We start from the raw sequence: 17,890 nt of genomic DNA, 5'->3' as shown, positions 1-17,890 counted from the left end.
CCGTGCAAACGCAAACTTTCCTCTTTCTTGTTGCAAGCGCGTGCATTTTCGTAACCTCCAGGCTGCGTCACAGCCCGCCCATTCATCTGGATAGGACATGATTTAATAAAAGCGGCTTGGGAGTTTTTTGCAGCCCGTAAATTGCCCGCTCTTTTTTTTCAGAGCTCCAAGAGCGTATCCATTTCTGTGACGGCCCCGAAGATCGCCTTCCTCCCCTCTCGTGCAAACAGACGCCGAAGGGTTCCATTTTTTGCAGTTTCAAAGGCCGATTCATTCATTGACCCCATTACTCTTTGGGCAACACAAAGCAACATCGTGTTCTGACCTCGTCTGCTGCTTTCGCGCTCTGCTCTCTGGAAACAGGGGCCTGGGGTCAAACGGAGGTTACAAATAATCTTTGCATTGCATGAGGTCTTCTCTCCCTCCTCCCTTAGCATTCACCGAGGGCTACATTTTGCCCGATGGCCGGCCTCGCCCGCTTGCTCCCACCCCCGCTCAGAAGCTAGCCGCGGCGCTGCCGAGGTGGTCAACGGGGCAGGAAAAGCCTCGTGCATTCTTTTGGCGCTCCGCTCCAGCGGCTCGCGACGGCGCAGCGGGCGAGAGACGGGTTGATTTACGGGGGCGCCTTTGGATTCCACCCAGAGCTGCGAAGTTCTGCTTTTTCCCCCTTCCGAATGCAAAGCGAAGCCGCCCGGCGAGGGCGAGCCGACAGAACTGGCGAGGATTAGTTTATTGCTGGGATTTTGTTTTGTGTGTGTGTGGTTTTTTTTGAAAGCGCTGCGAGCCAAGCGGTGGTCGTGGCCCTTTAAGAATCCGGGTTGCTGGGTTGGATCGGAGCGCCTAACCGCACTGCCTGAGTGGGATAGGCTGCTTTGGCAGGGATGGGCTGGGAGGAGTCCCGCATCTGCAAACTCTGGACAGGGAAAGAGGGAAGGGGGTAGAACTGGGTGGGGGGAGGAAGAGGAAGCGGACGCCAAGAGAGCAGTCGCTCGGGCTATTCTTTCCCGGCAGCGCGATCTCTCTGCTTTTTTTTAAGTTTGCAGGCTTGCGCTAGGAGCTTTGGCTGCGTTAAAAGCTTGGCGGAAGGGAGGGGGGGGGTCCTTTGCTCCCCTTCCCACGCTGAGATCTGTACGTTATTTCCCTTTTCCTTCGTGGGTGCGGGTTGCAGAGGACCAAAACTATGCCCCGGAAGAGTATCTTGGAGGTGAAGGTGCTGGACGTGCAGAAGAGGCGAATTCCCAACAAACACTATGTGAGTGCGCGCGTGTGTGTGTATGAAGTCAGGGGCTGGAGGGATTGAGAGGACCGGGAAGCCTCTGAAAAAAATCTCTAGTGGTTTTCTTCTTCTGCACATGGGAGCGAGACCTCTGCCTTTGCTGGAGTTGCGTTGTTCGGATTCTGCAGAGGCATCTCTCTCCCTGGGAGGGAAGCTGGCTGCAGCTACCTGGCAAAGAGACGAAGGGCTCTCCTCTTTTTCCCTTGCCTCCGCTGATCCCTTCTATGTGGTCTTCTCCCTTCCCGGTTGGATTCACCATGCGTGAATGTTTGTAATTGGAAATGTTTTCTGCTTGTGCGTGGACTGGTAACTTCGCAACGGATCAGGCAGGAAGGAAGTTCTTCACGCCCGCGCTGCTTTCTTGCACCAGAGTTGGGCTTAAGAAAGGCGGGGCTGTGCACGTCGACTGGCCTCTTGGACAGCAGGGTTAGGGCCCCGGAGAGTTCCGTGGCGGGATGGGAAGGGTTAAGCTGCATCTCCCTTATATTTGTTTTAAAAGTTGGTTTCAAATGAAACTGCTGGAGTGGATCTGGAGAGCAGCTGCTCTCTTGGCAGAAGATTTGCTCCATGGGTCTCTGCTTCCAGAAAGGAAAGTAGTGGCTTTTCTGCCAGATATGTGTCCCTAGCAAAACACTCAACTGATTTCCTTTTATTTAAAAATATAGGAAAAGGAATATGCTTGGCTGGTTATCCACCTTAGGGGTTATGCGTGTGAAGTTTGTGCAGATTTTAACATACCCCCAAGGCAAGAAGGCTGCTACTGTTCCCTGATACCGTGCCTGCTCGGCAGGTATTGTGGGGATGTGTGAACCTGGCAGCGATGTGTCAAAACGGTCATTCTCTCTGGAGCGTGTGCCCACTGGGGCGGTAACTGGATGTTGCGGTGTGTCATTCCAACTGAAGCAGGGCATGTCTATTGAATTGCAAATGCTCCTCCTTGCAAGATCTGTTCTCCCACTTCTCAGATCTTATATTCTCAATGAATAAATCCTAAAATTAGTGGAATTAGCACTGTAAAAAATTATGGTTTCCAGATTGTGGAAGTAATTATTGGCAGGCAACTTATGCCTATTATAGAATCCAGGGCGGTGGTGTAACATGCAGAAAAATCAGGAGCCCAAGGCGTAAACTCTTTGTATGGATGCTTCAGAAACATGGGAAGTGGCTTGTTTTGGAGAGTAACTTTAAAAAGGAATTGAGTAGGAGGCATTTAGGATGCAGAGGAGAACAAGGAGTGAATGGTAGTGTAGGGATGAAATTGAGCAGAGAATACTGATGTTTTAACCCCATATCTCCCCTCACCTAGTTTGCTGCTATGTATTAGACACAAAATAAGGTAGCCAGGGACGGCTGCTTGCTAGTGTAGAATCATGCAAACTTTTTTGAATAAATTACAGATTCTTAATGGTCAGATAGGAGTTTTTCCTTTGGAGACTGATAGCTGTCAGACTTCAGTTGTGATGGTTCTGTTGAATGCATATACAGTACCACTCATAGCCATCGTCTTTTAGGTAAACAAAAAAGGAATCAGTCCCAGTCTCCAGAGAATGTTAGCTTAAATGTTGGCAGTGGCGACAATGATAGCAGAAGGAGAGTGGGAGAGACCTGAGGGGAGTAAAGAATGAATGGGGTCGAGCACATTAGTTAGGTTTGGTTATATGGGGGGAAGGGGCTGCTTTGGGCACAGACAGTGTTGCTTCTTGTTGCAATTGGATTGCTGCTGGTTAGTGGGCCCATTTCATAAAATCGTTCTGACATTTATTTATGCAGACTGAAACAGGCAGGCTTCCTTTTCCTTTGTGCATGGTATGCTGAACGCATTCCCGATTTTTAAAAAAATCATATACATTTTTTTTTTTTAGGAAGGCTTCACTTCCTTTTGAAGCATTTACTTATGATTACTGATTGAGGCACAATTTGGTGTACCCCAGTTCTATGTGGAAGTGTAGTAATAGGCAGAAAACATAAACCGCGTATGTGGTAGGGGAGGTCTTTGGGCCAGGGCATCCAGTGCCATTATTGCAGTCAAGGGCACCAATGCAGACCACATACAAAGAGCTCTGGCATGTGGGAAAGAATGAGTCATTTGGGTAAGATAATCTCAGAAATTGTGCCTACTGCTACCCACAATGCAAGACCTCATTTTCTTTTGGACAGGTTATGTGAATTGGTTTGGTAACACAGACAAGAGTTCACAGTCTAAGATTTAATTGGCAAACTCAAATTACCTGCTGTGTTTGAAATTAGATAATCCTGTTCTCTAACAAACTATAGGGTTGGGAAGTCTCTGACCATTACATGTATCAATTCTTAGAGTTGCTTGCCTTTGTCTCCTTGAATTCAAGATGTTTTAGAGACCATATCAAATGCAATCCAGGTTGTTTTGCGTAGTGAGCGCGTAGGCATGAACGCTCATTGCATGTACAACTATTAATGGCGACTGAGGGCTATGTAGATAATTCCTTTCAAAAGTCACAGCTCTGCTTTTCTGATTTGTCTTCTTTTTCCATAGTTTGGTGGGTGGGTGTGGCACGCTCTTTACAAACACTTGTTCGTGTAGGCCTTGGTTTATGCTCAGAGTTCTGTGAGCGATGGGGCGAGATTTTTGAACCTTGGGCCCATTTGCACATTCCTCTTTATGCGCTACCTACACAGTTGTGCTTTGTGTGAACCAATCTGCATAAGAACAGCCCTGCCAGATCAGATCAGAATTTGGCTTCCAGAAGCTGTCAGACAGATAGTTTGCTGTAGTTATCTGTGGTGTGGGATGACAGAAGCGTGAACTTCTAATGAGTTGGATTGGAACTACCTGGTACAGCAGGAAATGCGTGTTCCCAAGTCCACATGCATGGAAGTAATGCAGACATGGGAGTCGGTTCCATCTACAGGTCAGAATCAGTAAGCGCTTAAGTTCTTCCTATGACCCCCACATCTCCCGTGCAAATACCCCTTCCCAAGATTGTCGTCCTTCCCAGTCATACCTGCTTCCAGTCTTTAGACTGGCTGGGGGAAGAGCTGACAAAATATGATGGAGAGGATGATTTGCAGGGGGATTGATGACAGGCATCTCCTTTCCTTCCTGCTGTTCACCCTGTGTGTGTTTTATTCCAAGAGAAGTTACAAGTATCTCTGGCAAATCTTTCAGTCCTCTCATACCTCAGATTCCCCAGTCTCGCTGTGTGTAGTTCTTTCCTCATGCTGTCTGTTTTTTTTTCCCAACAGCTGAGACCACAACAATTGCCGTTGACCATGCCCCTGTATTGAAAACTTGCCCAAGTCTCCCAGATTTCCATACCCATCCACAAGCCTCAGATTGAGAGGGAATGAGGTTTTCATCTCCCTGGTTTCTCACTTCTCTCTTGACCCTGCTCTTGTCAACCTCAGGAGCCGGTGTGTCCTCTCTGACCTATTTCCCTCTGCCTTGAAGGGCATGGTTTATCCTGGGGCCAGCCACTTCAGAGGCTCCACCCCTCTGGAACTCTCATGGGATGTGAACAAATTTTGTAGAAGCTGTTGCAGCCCCCACATCTCAGCTGTGACTCATCTCTTTGTTTCCTCACCGCTGGCTCAAGACTGCGTCCCAGCCGCTCATCAGACAGTGGGCTGTTGAAGTGTCAGTCATTATCAAGCAGTAGAGCAACAGGCTTGGCCTTAAAGGGATCAGATGCGCTGCTGCTTTGGTGCATGGACACTGAGGGTGGGTCCCTGGAGAGTCATGGTGCCTGGGGGTTACTCAGGTCCCCAACACCCCAGTTACCTGTATGGAATATTATGTTCACTTGATTGCAACCATGGGACATGGAGACAGGCTATGCTGTGTTGTGTATGCATACTTTCTTTAAATAACAACGTCTCCCTTTTGGAGTAGCTTTGACACGATTGGTGATGTCATAATTCAGCTGTGAACAGAGGATCAAACACAGATTTTCCCTATTGGCAACTTCCAACCTTCTTCCTATCCTTTATATCAGTGTTTCCCATTTGCAAGGTCGGTACCAGGCCATGGAAGCCTCATTGCCGGGTCACAAGAAGAGCCAAAGCTAGTCCTGCCCCCAGCAAAGCTAACCCTGCCCCGTCTCTGTGTTGTTCAGAGAGGAGTTGGGCTGCCTCTACTTCCTTCTCCCCCGCTTCCAGTGTTTGAGAGAAAAGACCCATGAAGTGTTCTTCAAGGTATCAGTTTTCATGTGCCTTGCAGTATGTTCTTTTGGGGAGATTTCCCCAGGAGGCCTGGGCGGCAAAGAAGGGTGTGTGTGTTTTTTTCAGCCGGGAGGGGCGGGGAGTGGGCATTCCAGTAGCTTTTTTTTTTTTTCCAAACAACCCCTGGGCAGAATTTTTGCTGGCTGGGGTCATCTGATGGTGAGGAAGGCTTTTTTTCTTTGCCCCCCTTAATCTATCTATCTTTCTTTCTTTCTTTCTTTCTTTCTTTCTTTCTTTCTTTCTTTCTTTCTCCCTTCCCTTCCCTTCCCTTCCCTTCCCTTCCCTTCCCTTCCCTTCCCTTCCCTTCCCTTCCCCTCCGACGCTCTGTCTGTATTCTTTGTGCTGGGAGTGGGGGAAGTAACAGTGGGAGGACTTCTAGTGCCCTGGCCCCACTGGTGGACATTCTGGTGCTTTTTGGGCATTGTATGAGGGAATTTTGGACTGGATAGTCCACTGGCCTGATCCAACATGGCTCCTCTTATGTTTATGCTTTTTTCTTTCCATGTCTTTATTTTCCTTTTCCTCCATTTCATGCTTTCTCTTTCTTTCTTTCCTTTCATTTTTAATGGATAAAACTTTTCTGTTCATCATACCATTGTTGCAGACATTGGAGCTCTGCCAATGAAAAGTTGGCACCCCCAGTTGTAGCCAGGTGGCCTTTTATAAGATTTATGTGTGAGTGAGTGAGAGTAAGAGGTGTGGGACAGAAAGAGATTATTGGAGATTACTGTGATATATCTCAACAGCACTGGAAGAGATGGTACTATGAACTTGGCACCATTTTACTGGTCCTGCTTTTAACAGCTGTCTGACACTAAAATTAAACTCATGTAAATATTAAAAAGGATGAAAGTAGTCCACTGGCTAAGTATCTGCACAACAGGTTGCTTTTAAAGGTATGGGAAACACAGCCAGTAAAAAGCTTCAAGCCCCTCATAGATATCCTTTTTGGGATAACTGCAGAAAAGCTTGTATGAACTTCATATAACTTGAAATTAATTCATTAATTGCAATACAATTCTCTGCTACCTTTCACAGCAATTTCCCCGTGTTTCAACCAAAGAAAAGTATGAAAAATAGCTGTCGAAAGATTTTCTTGAAACCAAGCAAGCTTGGTTGTAGCTTGAAGCAGGGTTCCAGTAGTAGCGGCTGAAGGATGGGCCTACTAAATACGTCAGCATATTTTGAGGTAGAGCAGCTGCCAGGGCCCAGTGTGGGTGGTAGACAGTGCTGGCATTCCTGATGGCAATGGCAACAGCACTCCCAATTGCATACACTGGCCAGTGCTGTTGAGGAAGGGATGGGTAGGTGGTGCAGGCAATTGAACATGGGCATTAGGAGTGCTTGCAAGCTGGAGAAGAATACACAAACAGATAGGTGCATGCAGGTGTGGGGGTGAAAAGAGAGGACCGCCCACTTTCCATCCCCATTTTGGCTCAGCATGAGTTTCAGAGAGATTTTTCTGAAAATGAATTTACTTCCAAAGAAGAGGCAGGTTTGGGGGAGTGCCTTGGAAGTGACATCACAGAAAAAGGTGGAGTTTTGGTTCAGTGTGCCCCAGAAGTGACATCACTTGGCCCTTGACATTACAGGAAATGACATAATTCCTGTCTCCCGGTTCCACCCCCAAAGTCTCCTGGCTCCACTTCCCAATATTATTGGGCCATGAAGGATAAGTGTAAAAATAACTGGGCCACGGGAAAGAAAAGTTTGGGAAACCCTGCTTTATATAATAAAAGCTCTGTGGTAGTGGCCAAATCTGGCTCTTCCATTGGCTGTGGGGTGCATTCCAAAAACCATTGGCCCATCAACCAGCACTCAAGGTCTGTTGCATTCCATTGGCTGAGGACTAAGGCACTGCTTTGCAGAGGAGAAAAAGAAAACCTTTCCTCGATTGGCTGATGGAGGGAGGAAGAGGGAAACTGACATAGAGAGCCTTCTCTTGATTGGCACAGCTTCACAGAGGAGGTAAAGAAAACCATCCCTCGATTGACTGAGAGCTCCTTCCCCTCCTCCACTGAGGAACCAAATAGCCAGAGAGATATAGACCAAAAAATGGCATCCCTTGGCAGAATAATAATGATGTTTTATTCTAGGTACGGGGGCAGGGGGTGGGGAGAGAAAGAGACAGAAAGAGAGAGAATATGGAGTCATGTGTTTATGATTGGGCCACTGGGGAAGCTACCTTCACTTTCCCCTCCATGCCTGTTGAAAGCCAACCAAGTTTTGTCAGTAAAAGGTGGGAGGAGGAGGCCCTTTCCAGACCTATTTTGGCATTTGAGGGGAAACTCATTGGGCCCAGTCCTGACTAGGGTTGCCAGCTCCAGGTTAGGAAATTCCTGGAGATTTTGTGGAGTCTATGGAAGTCAGACTTTGGGGAGGGGAGAGACCTCAGCTGAACATTATGCCATAAAGTCCATCCCCCAATGCAGTTATTTTCTCCAGGGAGAGAGAGATCTTTTCTCTGGAGTGCAGTTGTGATACCAGGAGTTCTTCAGGCTTGACCTGGAGGTTGGCTACCCTAGACCTTGCTGCTTGCTCCTGTTCAGCAGCAGTCTCCCTAGGACAGCCAGTGTGACATGGCAGTCAGCGCTTCAGAGCACGGTCTCCCAGACCCAGTTTCTACTTTGGAAGCTGACTGGGTGATTTTGGACCAACCAGGAAATGAAAAGCAATCTACCCCCATCACTTTTGCCCCCGTCCCTTCATTCTCAATCTACCTCCCTTCTCTGATAACCTACCACACATTTCCCCACTTTCTCCATTTCCCTTCCTAACAAACTATCTTTCCCTTCCCTCCCCAGCCCGTCTGCCAATGCCATGACACTCACTCACAGCAAATTTCTAGCGCTCATTGTATTTCTCTTTGTAATGGGCCTTATGACTAGTTTAGCTGTAAAGTGCAAAAAAAATATTAGCCTCAACTCATACTTCCTGTCATTTGATTAACCTTGGAAGATGCTTTAGCTCTGTAAACGGGAACAGGCTTTCCATTTCTGTAATTCAGTTCTAGCAGCATTTGCAGAAGTGTTCATGTGGCTGATGTTGTAGAAGTTGTTGATGTCTCTCAGTCTAATCCCATCTGAAAATTTTTTGTTGTGTCTCTTAGTTTTCCATCTGGGTTGGGAATCTTCCTCTCCTTTTTCATGTCATTGTGTTCCTTTCTACTCACTCTGTATTTTTATAAGATAAGCCATATTTCTTTACTTTTTGAAGGGGTGTGTCTGAAATAGTTTGAGAACCATCTTAATTCCCTGGCTCCTTTCTGTCTTGAGATTTCTGTTCCCTGCCATATTCTCAGAAGACCATTGTGCCTCTGTTACGTTCTCTGTTCCCGACACTGTGTTCCATCCCCTCCTCTCTAGGGTCACCAGTTGCCAGGTAGGGCCTGGAAATCTCTTGGAATTACAACCAATCTCCAGACTGAAGAGATCTGTTCTCCTGGAGAAAATGGCTGCTTTGGCATTTATGAAATTATACTCAGCTGTGCTCTGTCTCCTGCCCAAAACCTGCCCTACCCAGGATCCATCCTAAAAACTCCAGGAATATCTCAACCAGGAGTTGGCAGCCTACTTCTCCCCCAGCCATGTTTTTATTAATATCGTTAGCTTGAGCGCTAGAGCTTCAGAAATGCTGTTGTACTCCCCCCACCCTGAAGGAAATGTGCTTCAGCTGCCTTTTGAAGGTAAGCCGCATTACCTGATTTATAGGAACTAAGTGGTAGTTAACACTTTTCAATCTGCACACCTGTGATTTATCTGGGAATGGGATTTTCTGTTCATTTGTGTGTTACTTAGAAGTTTAATGTGAGAGCTTTCTAAGGCGTGAGGTTTTACATTCATTTTGAAGACCAACCACATTTCTTACCATTCCTTTCTTCATGGTCTCTCTGGATTATTGCAGCAGTTCTGTAGTTTGAAATTTCAGTGCCTGTAGTTTGAGGCTTCCATATTTTGAACAAGCAAGGCTCTCTAAATCAACAAAAGATCCTGCCCAAGACCTGAGTAGAATAGTATTCAGAATGTGGAATTGCCTATTCAGCATACAAAGGTTAGAAGTAGGGATGGGCATGAATATGAGGAAATGGTGGTTTGTTTCATTTTGTGATACATTTGATTCATGTTTTATTGGTTCATTTGGTTTGGGAACTGTAAAACTCACTGAGAGTCTTCAGCAGGCTCTCTTCCACCTACCCTTCAAGTTTGATAAAGATTGGATTTGGAATGTCCAAGTTATAGCCCCCCAAAGCAGGTGCCCCCAGGAAAGCTCAGCTTCAGCTCTCACTTCTCTTTGTGCTGCAGAATGGGAATTCTGTGACTGGCTTCTGGAGCGGTCAATCAAGCTGCTTTGGGTGTTGCTAAGGCTCCTAGAAGTCCACCCGCAGTGTTGCTTGGAATTGATTGAATCAGTGCCAGACTGCCTGGGAAAGTGAACAGCAAAAATGAACCAAACAAAGCACCAAGGTCCAGACTGGTTTGGAACAAAACACAAATCGACCTGGTTGATGCACAAACTGTGATTCATGGTTGAGTTCATGCCCATGCCTGGTCAGAAGTACCATGGACCCAGTGTGCAAACATGCATCCCTGTTTGTATGTTTATTCCAACTTTACTCTGGTGAGACCACAAAACAGGTTGTCTTTAATCAGGCTCCAAGGCCAGCATGGTCTAAACCAGGAGTGGCCACACTGTGACTTGGGATCCACATACAGCTCTTTCACACATATTGTACGGCTCCCACGGGTCGAGGAGAAACTTAATGCAGGCTTACTCTCAAATAAACGTTCTTAGCATCGGGACTTCAGTCAGCCTCTGAGCACTGAGGCTTGTTTCAGATAACAATACTGTTTGAGTGGCCAGTTGCTCTAGAGATACTGCTGGGGCGTACCGTATTAACATGCAAGATAAGTGCTCTTGATTGTGTCTAGCGTCTAGTGCAAGTGATGTTAGATCCTGTCATGCAGCTAGTCAGCATCTCTTTAAAACACTTTTAAATTGTGCTTGCTTCTGTTGGGTCTTCTGATAGGACTTGTTGTCTTCTCTTATTTGTGACCTGCTTGAGAAACTCACTTTTTACCCTGTCCATTATCAGTTGGCAAAGGACTGGTTTGCTGAGTGTGCAGTAAATCCCTGAATAAATTTGCATGAGCCATGCTAATCTCTCAGCGCATTAGGAGAGAAAAATCATGTCCAGTTTACAGCTCAGTAGAGGTATCTTTTGCTTTCATGTGTCAAACTAGCAAGTGCAATTGTCAGAGACGGTGAATATACAAATGAATGTAAATATAGCTTCAGAGGTTGGTCTGCGGTAGAACAGCTCGATTCAAGTCTGGTAGCACCTTGAAGGTCAACGAGATTTTTAGGGTATAAGCTTTTGAGAGTCAAAGCTCCGTTTGTCTCAAAAGTGTATGCCCTGAAAATCTTATTGGTCTCTGCTGCTGGACTCAGATCTAAATATGAATTTAATTATTCTGATCAGAAGATGCTTCTCTTCTGTACCACAAACTGCAGTTTGGAGTTGACCACATGCACTTTGGAATAGGCCATGTTGACTTTTTGGGATATTGGTGAACTGTGTGTACACACTGTCCCTGAGTGGCTGTCATTGGTTGGGCTCTAGATGTTATGGGAATATTGGCTTCTTAGCTTCAGAAGGACATTGGGAGACTAGGAAAACCATCTGTAGAATTGCTGTATGTATTTGCTGCATAACTGAAATGCCGGAGGAGAAAAGGCTTAAAGGATTGGCTGTTTAGACTGAAGAAATAAGTGCTTGAAAAGTGACTTCATGAGAAACAAATCCGTCGAGGGGTGGGTTCATAGGGTAAAATTTGACACAAAATTGGCTGGACTTTAAGTAACGTGCTTCTCAAATGGAAGTGGGAATGAAGGAAGCAACTCTTTGCGGTTGCTTTTCCTTGTTTTGCTAGAGGCCAAGTATAATGGAATCATGATGTCAAGTCTGCTTTACACTGTGCGCTAAACTTTTGCATTTACCTCATAAGGGGTATTAACATGTATCCTGGTCTTGTGGATGGTTGACTTATATGTTTGTGCTGTGGTCAGTTGTGTTAAGCAATTAAAGGCTTCTAGCCATGGACTACATAACTGAAGACAGGCTGATGAACTATTCATGAGACTACAATGTTTGTGAAGGTGTTTTGTAGTGGTGATCCTGACCAGGCCGCAATTTGGGTGCCCTTGCCGTTTTATTATGATGATTAATAAAGTGGCCCATTATTTATACCAATGCATTGTGTCCGACTCTTCATTCCGACTTGGGGGGCAATACAATGTTCCTACTAAAAAGTTTTTTGTGAAGGTGTTTTGTAGTCGTGATCCTTTTCAGTCTTGATTTTGTAGCACAGAGGTAATAGCTATCTGGAAATTTAAAACATGTCCACATCATTCTTTGAAGCATAGGGAAACCCCGTTTTTGATCTGCTGTCAGACTCTGATGGGAACTCTTGGCAGACTTCACATCTGTAAAATAATGTGTGGAAAGTTTTGCTACTTCATCAGGTTTTTATATTCCTGCAGCTATGACAAGTAATTTGGAAACAGGTGGACAGGACACTACAGCATGCAATCACAGTGTTTCTTTTTCCTATCTCAGTCTTCTTGATGAGAGGAAGATCTTCCGTAATAGAAGTGCTACAACTGAAATGGTCCTTTTTTGTTACTTCAGTTCATGGACATTGTTTTGCAAAGCAGCCAAAAATTGTGACAAACTTTAGTTTGTTAGTCAATTCTTGCTCATCCCTAGTAGCATTTATTATCTGTGGTTTGTAAGTACCTGTATAGAAATAGTTTAAAACCCATTAATTCAGACCTGATTTTTAAATGATCAAAATTTTTAAATCTCTTACAATAGGGTAGAATTGCTAAATATGTAGAATGCGACAGCTGATTTTTTGTGGGGATTTGATGGCCTAGAACAGTGATGGCAAACCTTTTAGAGACTGAGAGCCCAAACTGCAACCCAAAACCCACTTATTTATCGCAAAATGCCAACATGGCAATTTAATCTGAATGCTGAGGTTTTAGTTTAGAAAAAGGGTAAGCATGGAGAGCGGGAGAGGCGAAAACGGGTGGTAGGAAGAGCAGGGGAAGCGAAAACGGGTGGCAGGGAGAGCGAGAGAGGTGAAAACAGGTGGCAGGGGGAGCAAAAAAAGGTGGCAGGGAGAGTGAGAGAGGCGAAAATGGGTGGCAGGGGAAGCGAAAACAGGTGGCAGGGAGAGCGAGAGAGGTGTGTGTGTGTGTGTGTGTGTGTGTGTGTGTGTGTATATATATATATATATATATATATACACGCACATATATTTACACACACATTTTTTTCTAACTAATAAATTAGAAATGTTATTGCAAAAAAAATAAAGTTGCTTTCTTTCTGCCTCTCTTTCTCCTTCCTCCCCATCTCTCTTCCTTCCTTCCTTGCAGCTCTCAAACATATGACATTAATTCTGTGTGGCTCGTATGTTAAGTAAGTTGCCCTATGGGAATTGGTCTCCATAAGGTATAACGGAGTGTTCAGCAGACACCCCCCCCCCTTTCTGATAACCCTGAAGCAGGGGGAGGGCCTCCAAACTGGGGGATCTCCTGTCCCAAATTGGAGATTGGCAACCCTACAGCCTAAAGAGAGCCAGTTTGGTGTAGTGGTTAAGTGCGTAGACTCTTATCTGGGAGAACCGGCTTTGAGTCCCCACTCCTCCACTTGCACCTGCTGGAATGATCTTTGGTTAGCCATAGCTCTGGCAGAGGTTGTCCTTGAAAGGGCAGCTGCTGTGAGAGCCCTCTCCAGCCCCACCCACCTCACAGGGTGTATGTTGTGGGGGAGGAAGGGAAAGGAGATTGTGAGCCGCTCTGAGACTCTTCGGAGTGGAGGGCGGGATGTAAATCCAATATCTTCATCTACCTCACAGGGTGTCTGTTGTGGGGGGAGAAGATATGGGAGATTGTAAGCCGCTCTCTCTGATTCAGAGAGAAGGGCGGGGTATAAATCTGCAATTCTTCTTCTTCTAAACTACCTCACAGGGTTGATAAGAATAAAATGGAGGAAGAACTACTTATGTCATCCTAAGCTGCTTTGGTACTTCTCCTTTGCGCCACTTCAGCTCGGGCCCAATGCTCCAGTAGATTGGATTGTGGGAGATAAACAGGACTGGGCTTGTGGCCTGCGTGGCAGAAGCTTGGAGAGTATCTCGGGCTGGTGGAGAGGGTTTCCTTGCAGGTTTTGGCAAGGGGCCTCTTGAAATAATTTTTCATTTTTTCCTTAGCTACTGTAACAATTTATATAGCTTAGGCATATAATACATTTTAAAATTAAAATGTTGCATTTTCAAATGTTATGGGAGACCCTTAGGGCATTTCCCCCCCCAAAAGCAAATACCTGATCTGGCAATATTCAAGTAATCGGTGGGGGAGGGGTGTGTGCAGTATTCACTCTTTCATATTTGTAAGTTAGTCCTCTTAATCAAACATACATACATACATATTCTCCTATAAACATATATTTTTCATCCGCGACTAAAATCTGAATCAGAAATGACTAAATCAACAGGTTTTTTCTCAAAGTATAACACATTTCCATCTCCCTCAGTTTGTTACTAATGAAGTAATGTTAATCATTTGTCACTTTTTATTGATGTATCTCATTGGTTTAGCTGTAGTAATATGGAGAGGGAATAGGGCTAAAAGCTTTGCTCAATTTCCTGAAGTTATACGAAATGAATTATTATTATTATACCAGTCAGAAATGAAGTTAAAATAATTTATATAATAAGCGGTGATGGCAAGGATCCAAAGAGTTACTTTACACATGTCCAAGGACTAGCAAGGGACCAGGAGAATTATTTTTCTCTCTTTTCACTCTCCTCCCCACATCCTTACGTAAGATCACACAATCTGCTTTTAAAGCACGTCTCTTTCCATGCAGTATTGGGGCTGCTGTTCAAGAAATTTAAGCTCAGAACTGCTTGTACTGTTCTTTGGATTGTGCCCACTGTTTGGGTATACCCAGTCATAAGTCTGTCTTGTTCACTTGGAAAGTTTTATATTCTCCTGCTTATTGAACTATATACATGTAATGAAAATATTTTGCTATTCCTCATTTTTTTATCTACGTAAACCAGTGCAGGGTAGAAGGGATTTTTATATTATTATTGAGAATAACTATTGTGATAACCTAATATTTGACTCTAGGGATGCCAGACACTAGGTGGGATCTGAGGATCCCCTGGAATTACACTCATCTGCAGACTACATAGATCAGTTTGTACCCTGCTGAGGTCTCTGTCCTCCCCAGGCCACACCTAGCAACCATATTTAACCCAGAAAATTTAGGTTTTCACTACATTTCTCATTCTTACTGAGCAAATAATCATAAACATTACTATTCATGCAAAAACTATTGCATGTTTTTGTTTGTTAGTGTGGTTTCAGATTGTTACATGGATCCTCCTCCCCTTCCAGTTAGAAGTCATAGGGCTGTGGACATGCTTTCCAGTCAGGTAATCCTTGCAGGTAGTAGGGCATAGGGCCTGCATAAGGGACCTCTTCCTGAGATGTGCGGATGTTACAGAACACTTGTTATTATATTGAATACATTGTGGAGGTCATGCTCAGTCCCAGTTTCCCATTCTGTGTATGGAATAATCAAAATGGCGAGTATTAGAACCAGCCTGCAATTTTAGCATGCGCAAGTTCTATAGATCATTGAATAATCAATGAAAAACACTTAGAATTTTTGTTCTTAATATCTTTCCTGGATATGAAATTTCACGGTTGTCTTTGACAGTGTGATTAGGAATACACAGTCTATCTCTGACAAATAAAGTGTTCCATTTCATCCAGAGGACTCCCAAGTTGCATTTAGCTTCACCAGAAGGGCTTGCTGCAGAACAGCCAGCATGACATCATTTAAGTCTTTGGCCTTTAGAAGTTCTGGCTTGCTAAGCATTCTGTAGCATTTCAGTAATGTATTGCTGCTGGCAGCCTGCCAAGAGGGAGAGAGAGAGAGAGAGACTCTTCCACTGGGGCTGGAAGAGCCTGTATCTTTTGTCTCCCCCCCCTCCTTTCCACTTCTTTATCCTGTTTGCGTATAGTTATACCTGAGGTTTCAGTCAGATGTATGGAAATTATTTACATAAGACTGTAAATAATTAGTGAAGTGAAACCTGTGTCAATAAGGGCATACAATATTTGTTCAAAGGCAAGGCTAGATTTTTCAGAAGAATGCCATAAAAACATGAAGTAATCTTACATTTGCCTACACTTTACAGTTATGTCTAATAATTTTTGGGTGTGTATAGCATTTTTAAGGGCATCATCTTTCAGAGTTGGCTCCTTTCAAGTAGAAAAGGTAAAAAAAAAAAGCACAAATTAAAATCTTTCTTACAAAAGTGGTAATTATGATGACCGACTTGCAGTTTTCTAAATAGCATCTTTTGCTGTGGTTGTAGTGGGCTAGAAGCAAGCTTCACCAGTTGTCTTGGGAGGCCCATTCCTGCCAAGGAGAATTAAGGCATCTCTGCCCAGCAGTGTATGTATGTGTGTGTAAACATCTGTACACATGGGAAGTGACACTTTGCATTTCAGTGTGCATCCATCTTCATGCACCAACTTCAGTGCAGTTTTAATGTGTGAAGCAAGGTCCACACTACTGCACGGAAAGTCCAGAAGGCAAGAAGTGGAATAGGTGTATAAATGTGGAAGAAAAATGTATGACCCACTCCTACACCTCAGCAAAGATGTCAGAGAGGGAAATCTTTACAGTTCGATATCTGATGAAGAATAAAATAAATCTGTAAACCACATACTATTCATTCACTTGTCTATTTGCAAATGAAGTCACTCCAAAACTGTTCTCATAGCTCCTCACCATGGTAAACGAAAGACTGAGACCAAATTCCCAGTGGACAATTTAGAAGGGAGAGAGAAACCCTTACTGGTATCATTTGTATTTTTGACCACATGTAAAAGCGCTTATATGTGCTGGCCTGGTAATATACTAAAGGTAGCCTGCTAACAATCAGTTAGGCAGGCCCTCAGAAATGCTGAGATAAAATTAAATTAATTTCATAGGGAAAAGCATGTGACAATTCATGAAGAAGTAGAATTTTTCTTCTGCAAATAATCCCTTTTTCAATTGTTGGTGGGACTGGGCAAAATAATGCCTCAGATTTTCAATGCAACTTGCTCGTTTTCAAGAGGTGAACAAGCAGCAAGGAAGAAAAGGCAGCAGATCTTTAGGGGGAGATATGGTCCGTATGTGGCATGGCTGACGGCCAAGACTAACAGCTGATGATCTCTAAATATTTCCCAGTTTTTCCCAGGCCAGTGGAGTTTATGTGTGGGTGGGAAACTAGCTAACTCAGGAGAACTTGATCTCTTTCTCCCAAGAAACAGATTCCGTATACTTCTAAACCCTTACAACAGTGCTGAATAATAGGCTCTGCTCTTTGTCACCATGCACCAGACATCTCGGATCATTGAATGGTGATTAATTTTGCAACTAGGCTTAGGGAGAAGAGGCCAAAATAGTGAGGTAAAGCGTCCTTTCAATTTGGAAACTAGGCATAGAGACCATATGTGTAAAGAGCTCTGGCATACTGGTCCTAAGGGCTGGCTTTGTAAGTGACAATTTAGTAACCACATTCAAATCACATTTTCTTAGTGGCACAGCTCGCATTGTAGAGACAGTTTAAGCTGATGGACCAGCGTTTGTCACTCTTGCATGGTCTTGGTTCCTCTTATCTGGGGGGGGTCACTGCTCCCCCGTGCTCTGCCATAACAGCTTCACTCATTCGAGCAGGGCCTCCTACAGGTGCCAACCTGCAGATGGGTAAATCAACAACTGCCTGTACATGCCCTTTCTCTGTTGTTGCCCCCACCTTATGGAACCACTCTCCTTGCTTTCCACAAACTGTGCAAAAGCTAATTATTTTAGTGGGCTTTTCTACGCAGGTAATAGTGTTGCACTGTACAAAAGAGTTTACAAAATTACTTGGCGAAACGATGAGGAATTATAATCTATATTTTACTGTAAGTAGGAACCTACTATGTAATTTTTGCATTGTTTAATGTGTCAAGTTCATACTTACGCTTTGCTCCAATTCTGTTTTTTAGATTTCTGGTTGGTTCCAGATTTCTACACTCGTAATCCTTTTTTCATTGTTTACTGAATGTTGCATCCTGTTGATTGTACTAACTTTGTAATCTGCCTTGAGTCCCAGTGAGAAGGATGGACAATAAATAATGTGAATAAAATAAATGAAAGTTGAGATTGTAAGCAACGCAAAGGTACCTTTTTATATGGTTCTCCACTGGTGAAAGAAAGCATAGTCATTCATTTTCTGAGACCTAGATACAGGAAAATGCAGGGCTTTTTTTGTAGCCAGAATTCCTTTGCATATT

The 17,890-nt window shown here is 44.3% G+C and overlaps 1 protein-coding gene across 2 annotated transcripts in view; it reads left to right on the top strand.

Annotated features, from left to right (window-relative positions):
- Positions 1-945: 945 nt before the first annotated feature.
- Positions 946-17,890, top strand: part of SH3PXD2B (SH3 and PX domains 2B) — a 175,091-nt gene continuing 158,146 nt past the window's right edge. Inside the window, exon 1 of one of the 2 annotated variants that reach the window (XM_060240586.1) lies at positions 946-1,252. In XM_060240586.1, coding sequence (XP_060096569.1) covers positions 1,181-1,252 — 72 coding nt within the window. In that variant the 5' untranslated portion in view covers positions 946-1,180. The remainder of the gene's footprint in view (positions 1,253-17,890) is intronic. The other variant, XM_060240585.1, reaches the window with a different exon arrangement.

Source organism: Heteronotia binoei, chromosome 5, assembly GCF_032191835.1.
Source record: "Heteronotia binoei isolate CCM8104 ecotype False Entrance Well chromosome 5, APGP_CSIRO_Hbin_v1, whole genome shotgun sequence".
NCBI classification, from domain to species: Eukaryota; Metazoa; Chordata; class Lepidosauria; order Squamata; family Gekkonidae; genus Heteronotia; species Heteronotia binoei.
This window is presented reverse-complemented; position numbering and strand designations above follow the sequence as displayed.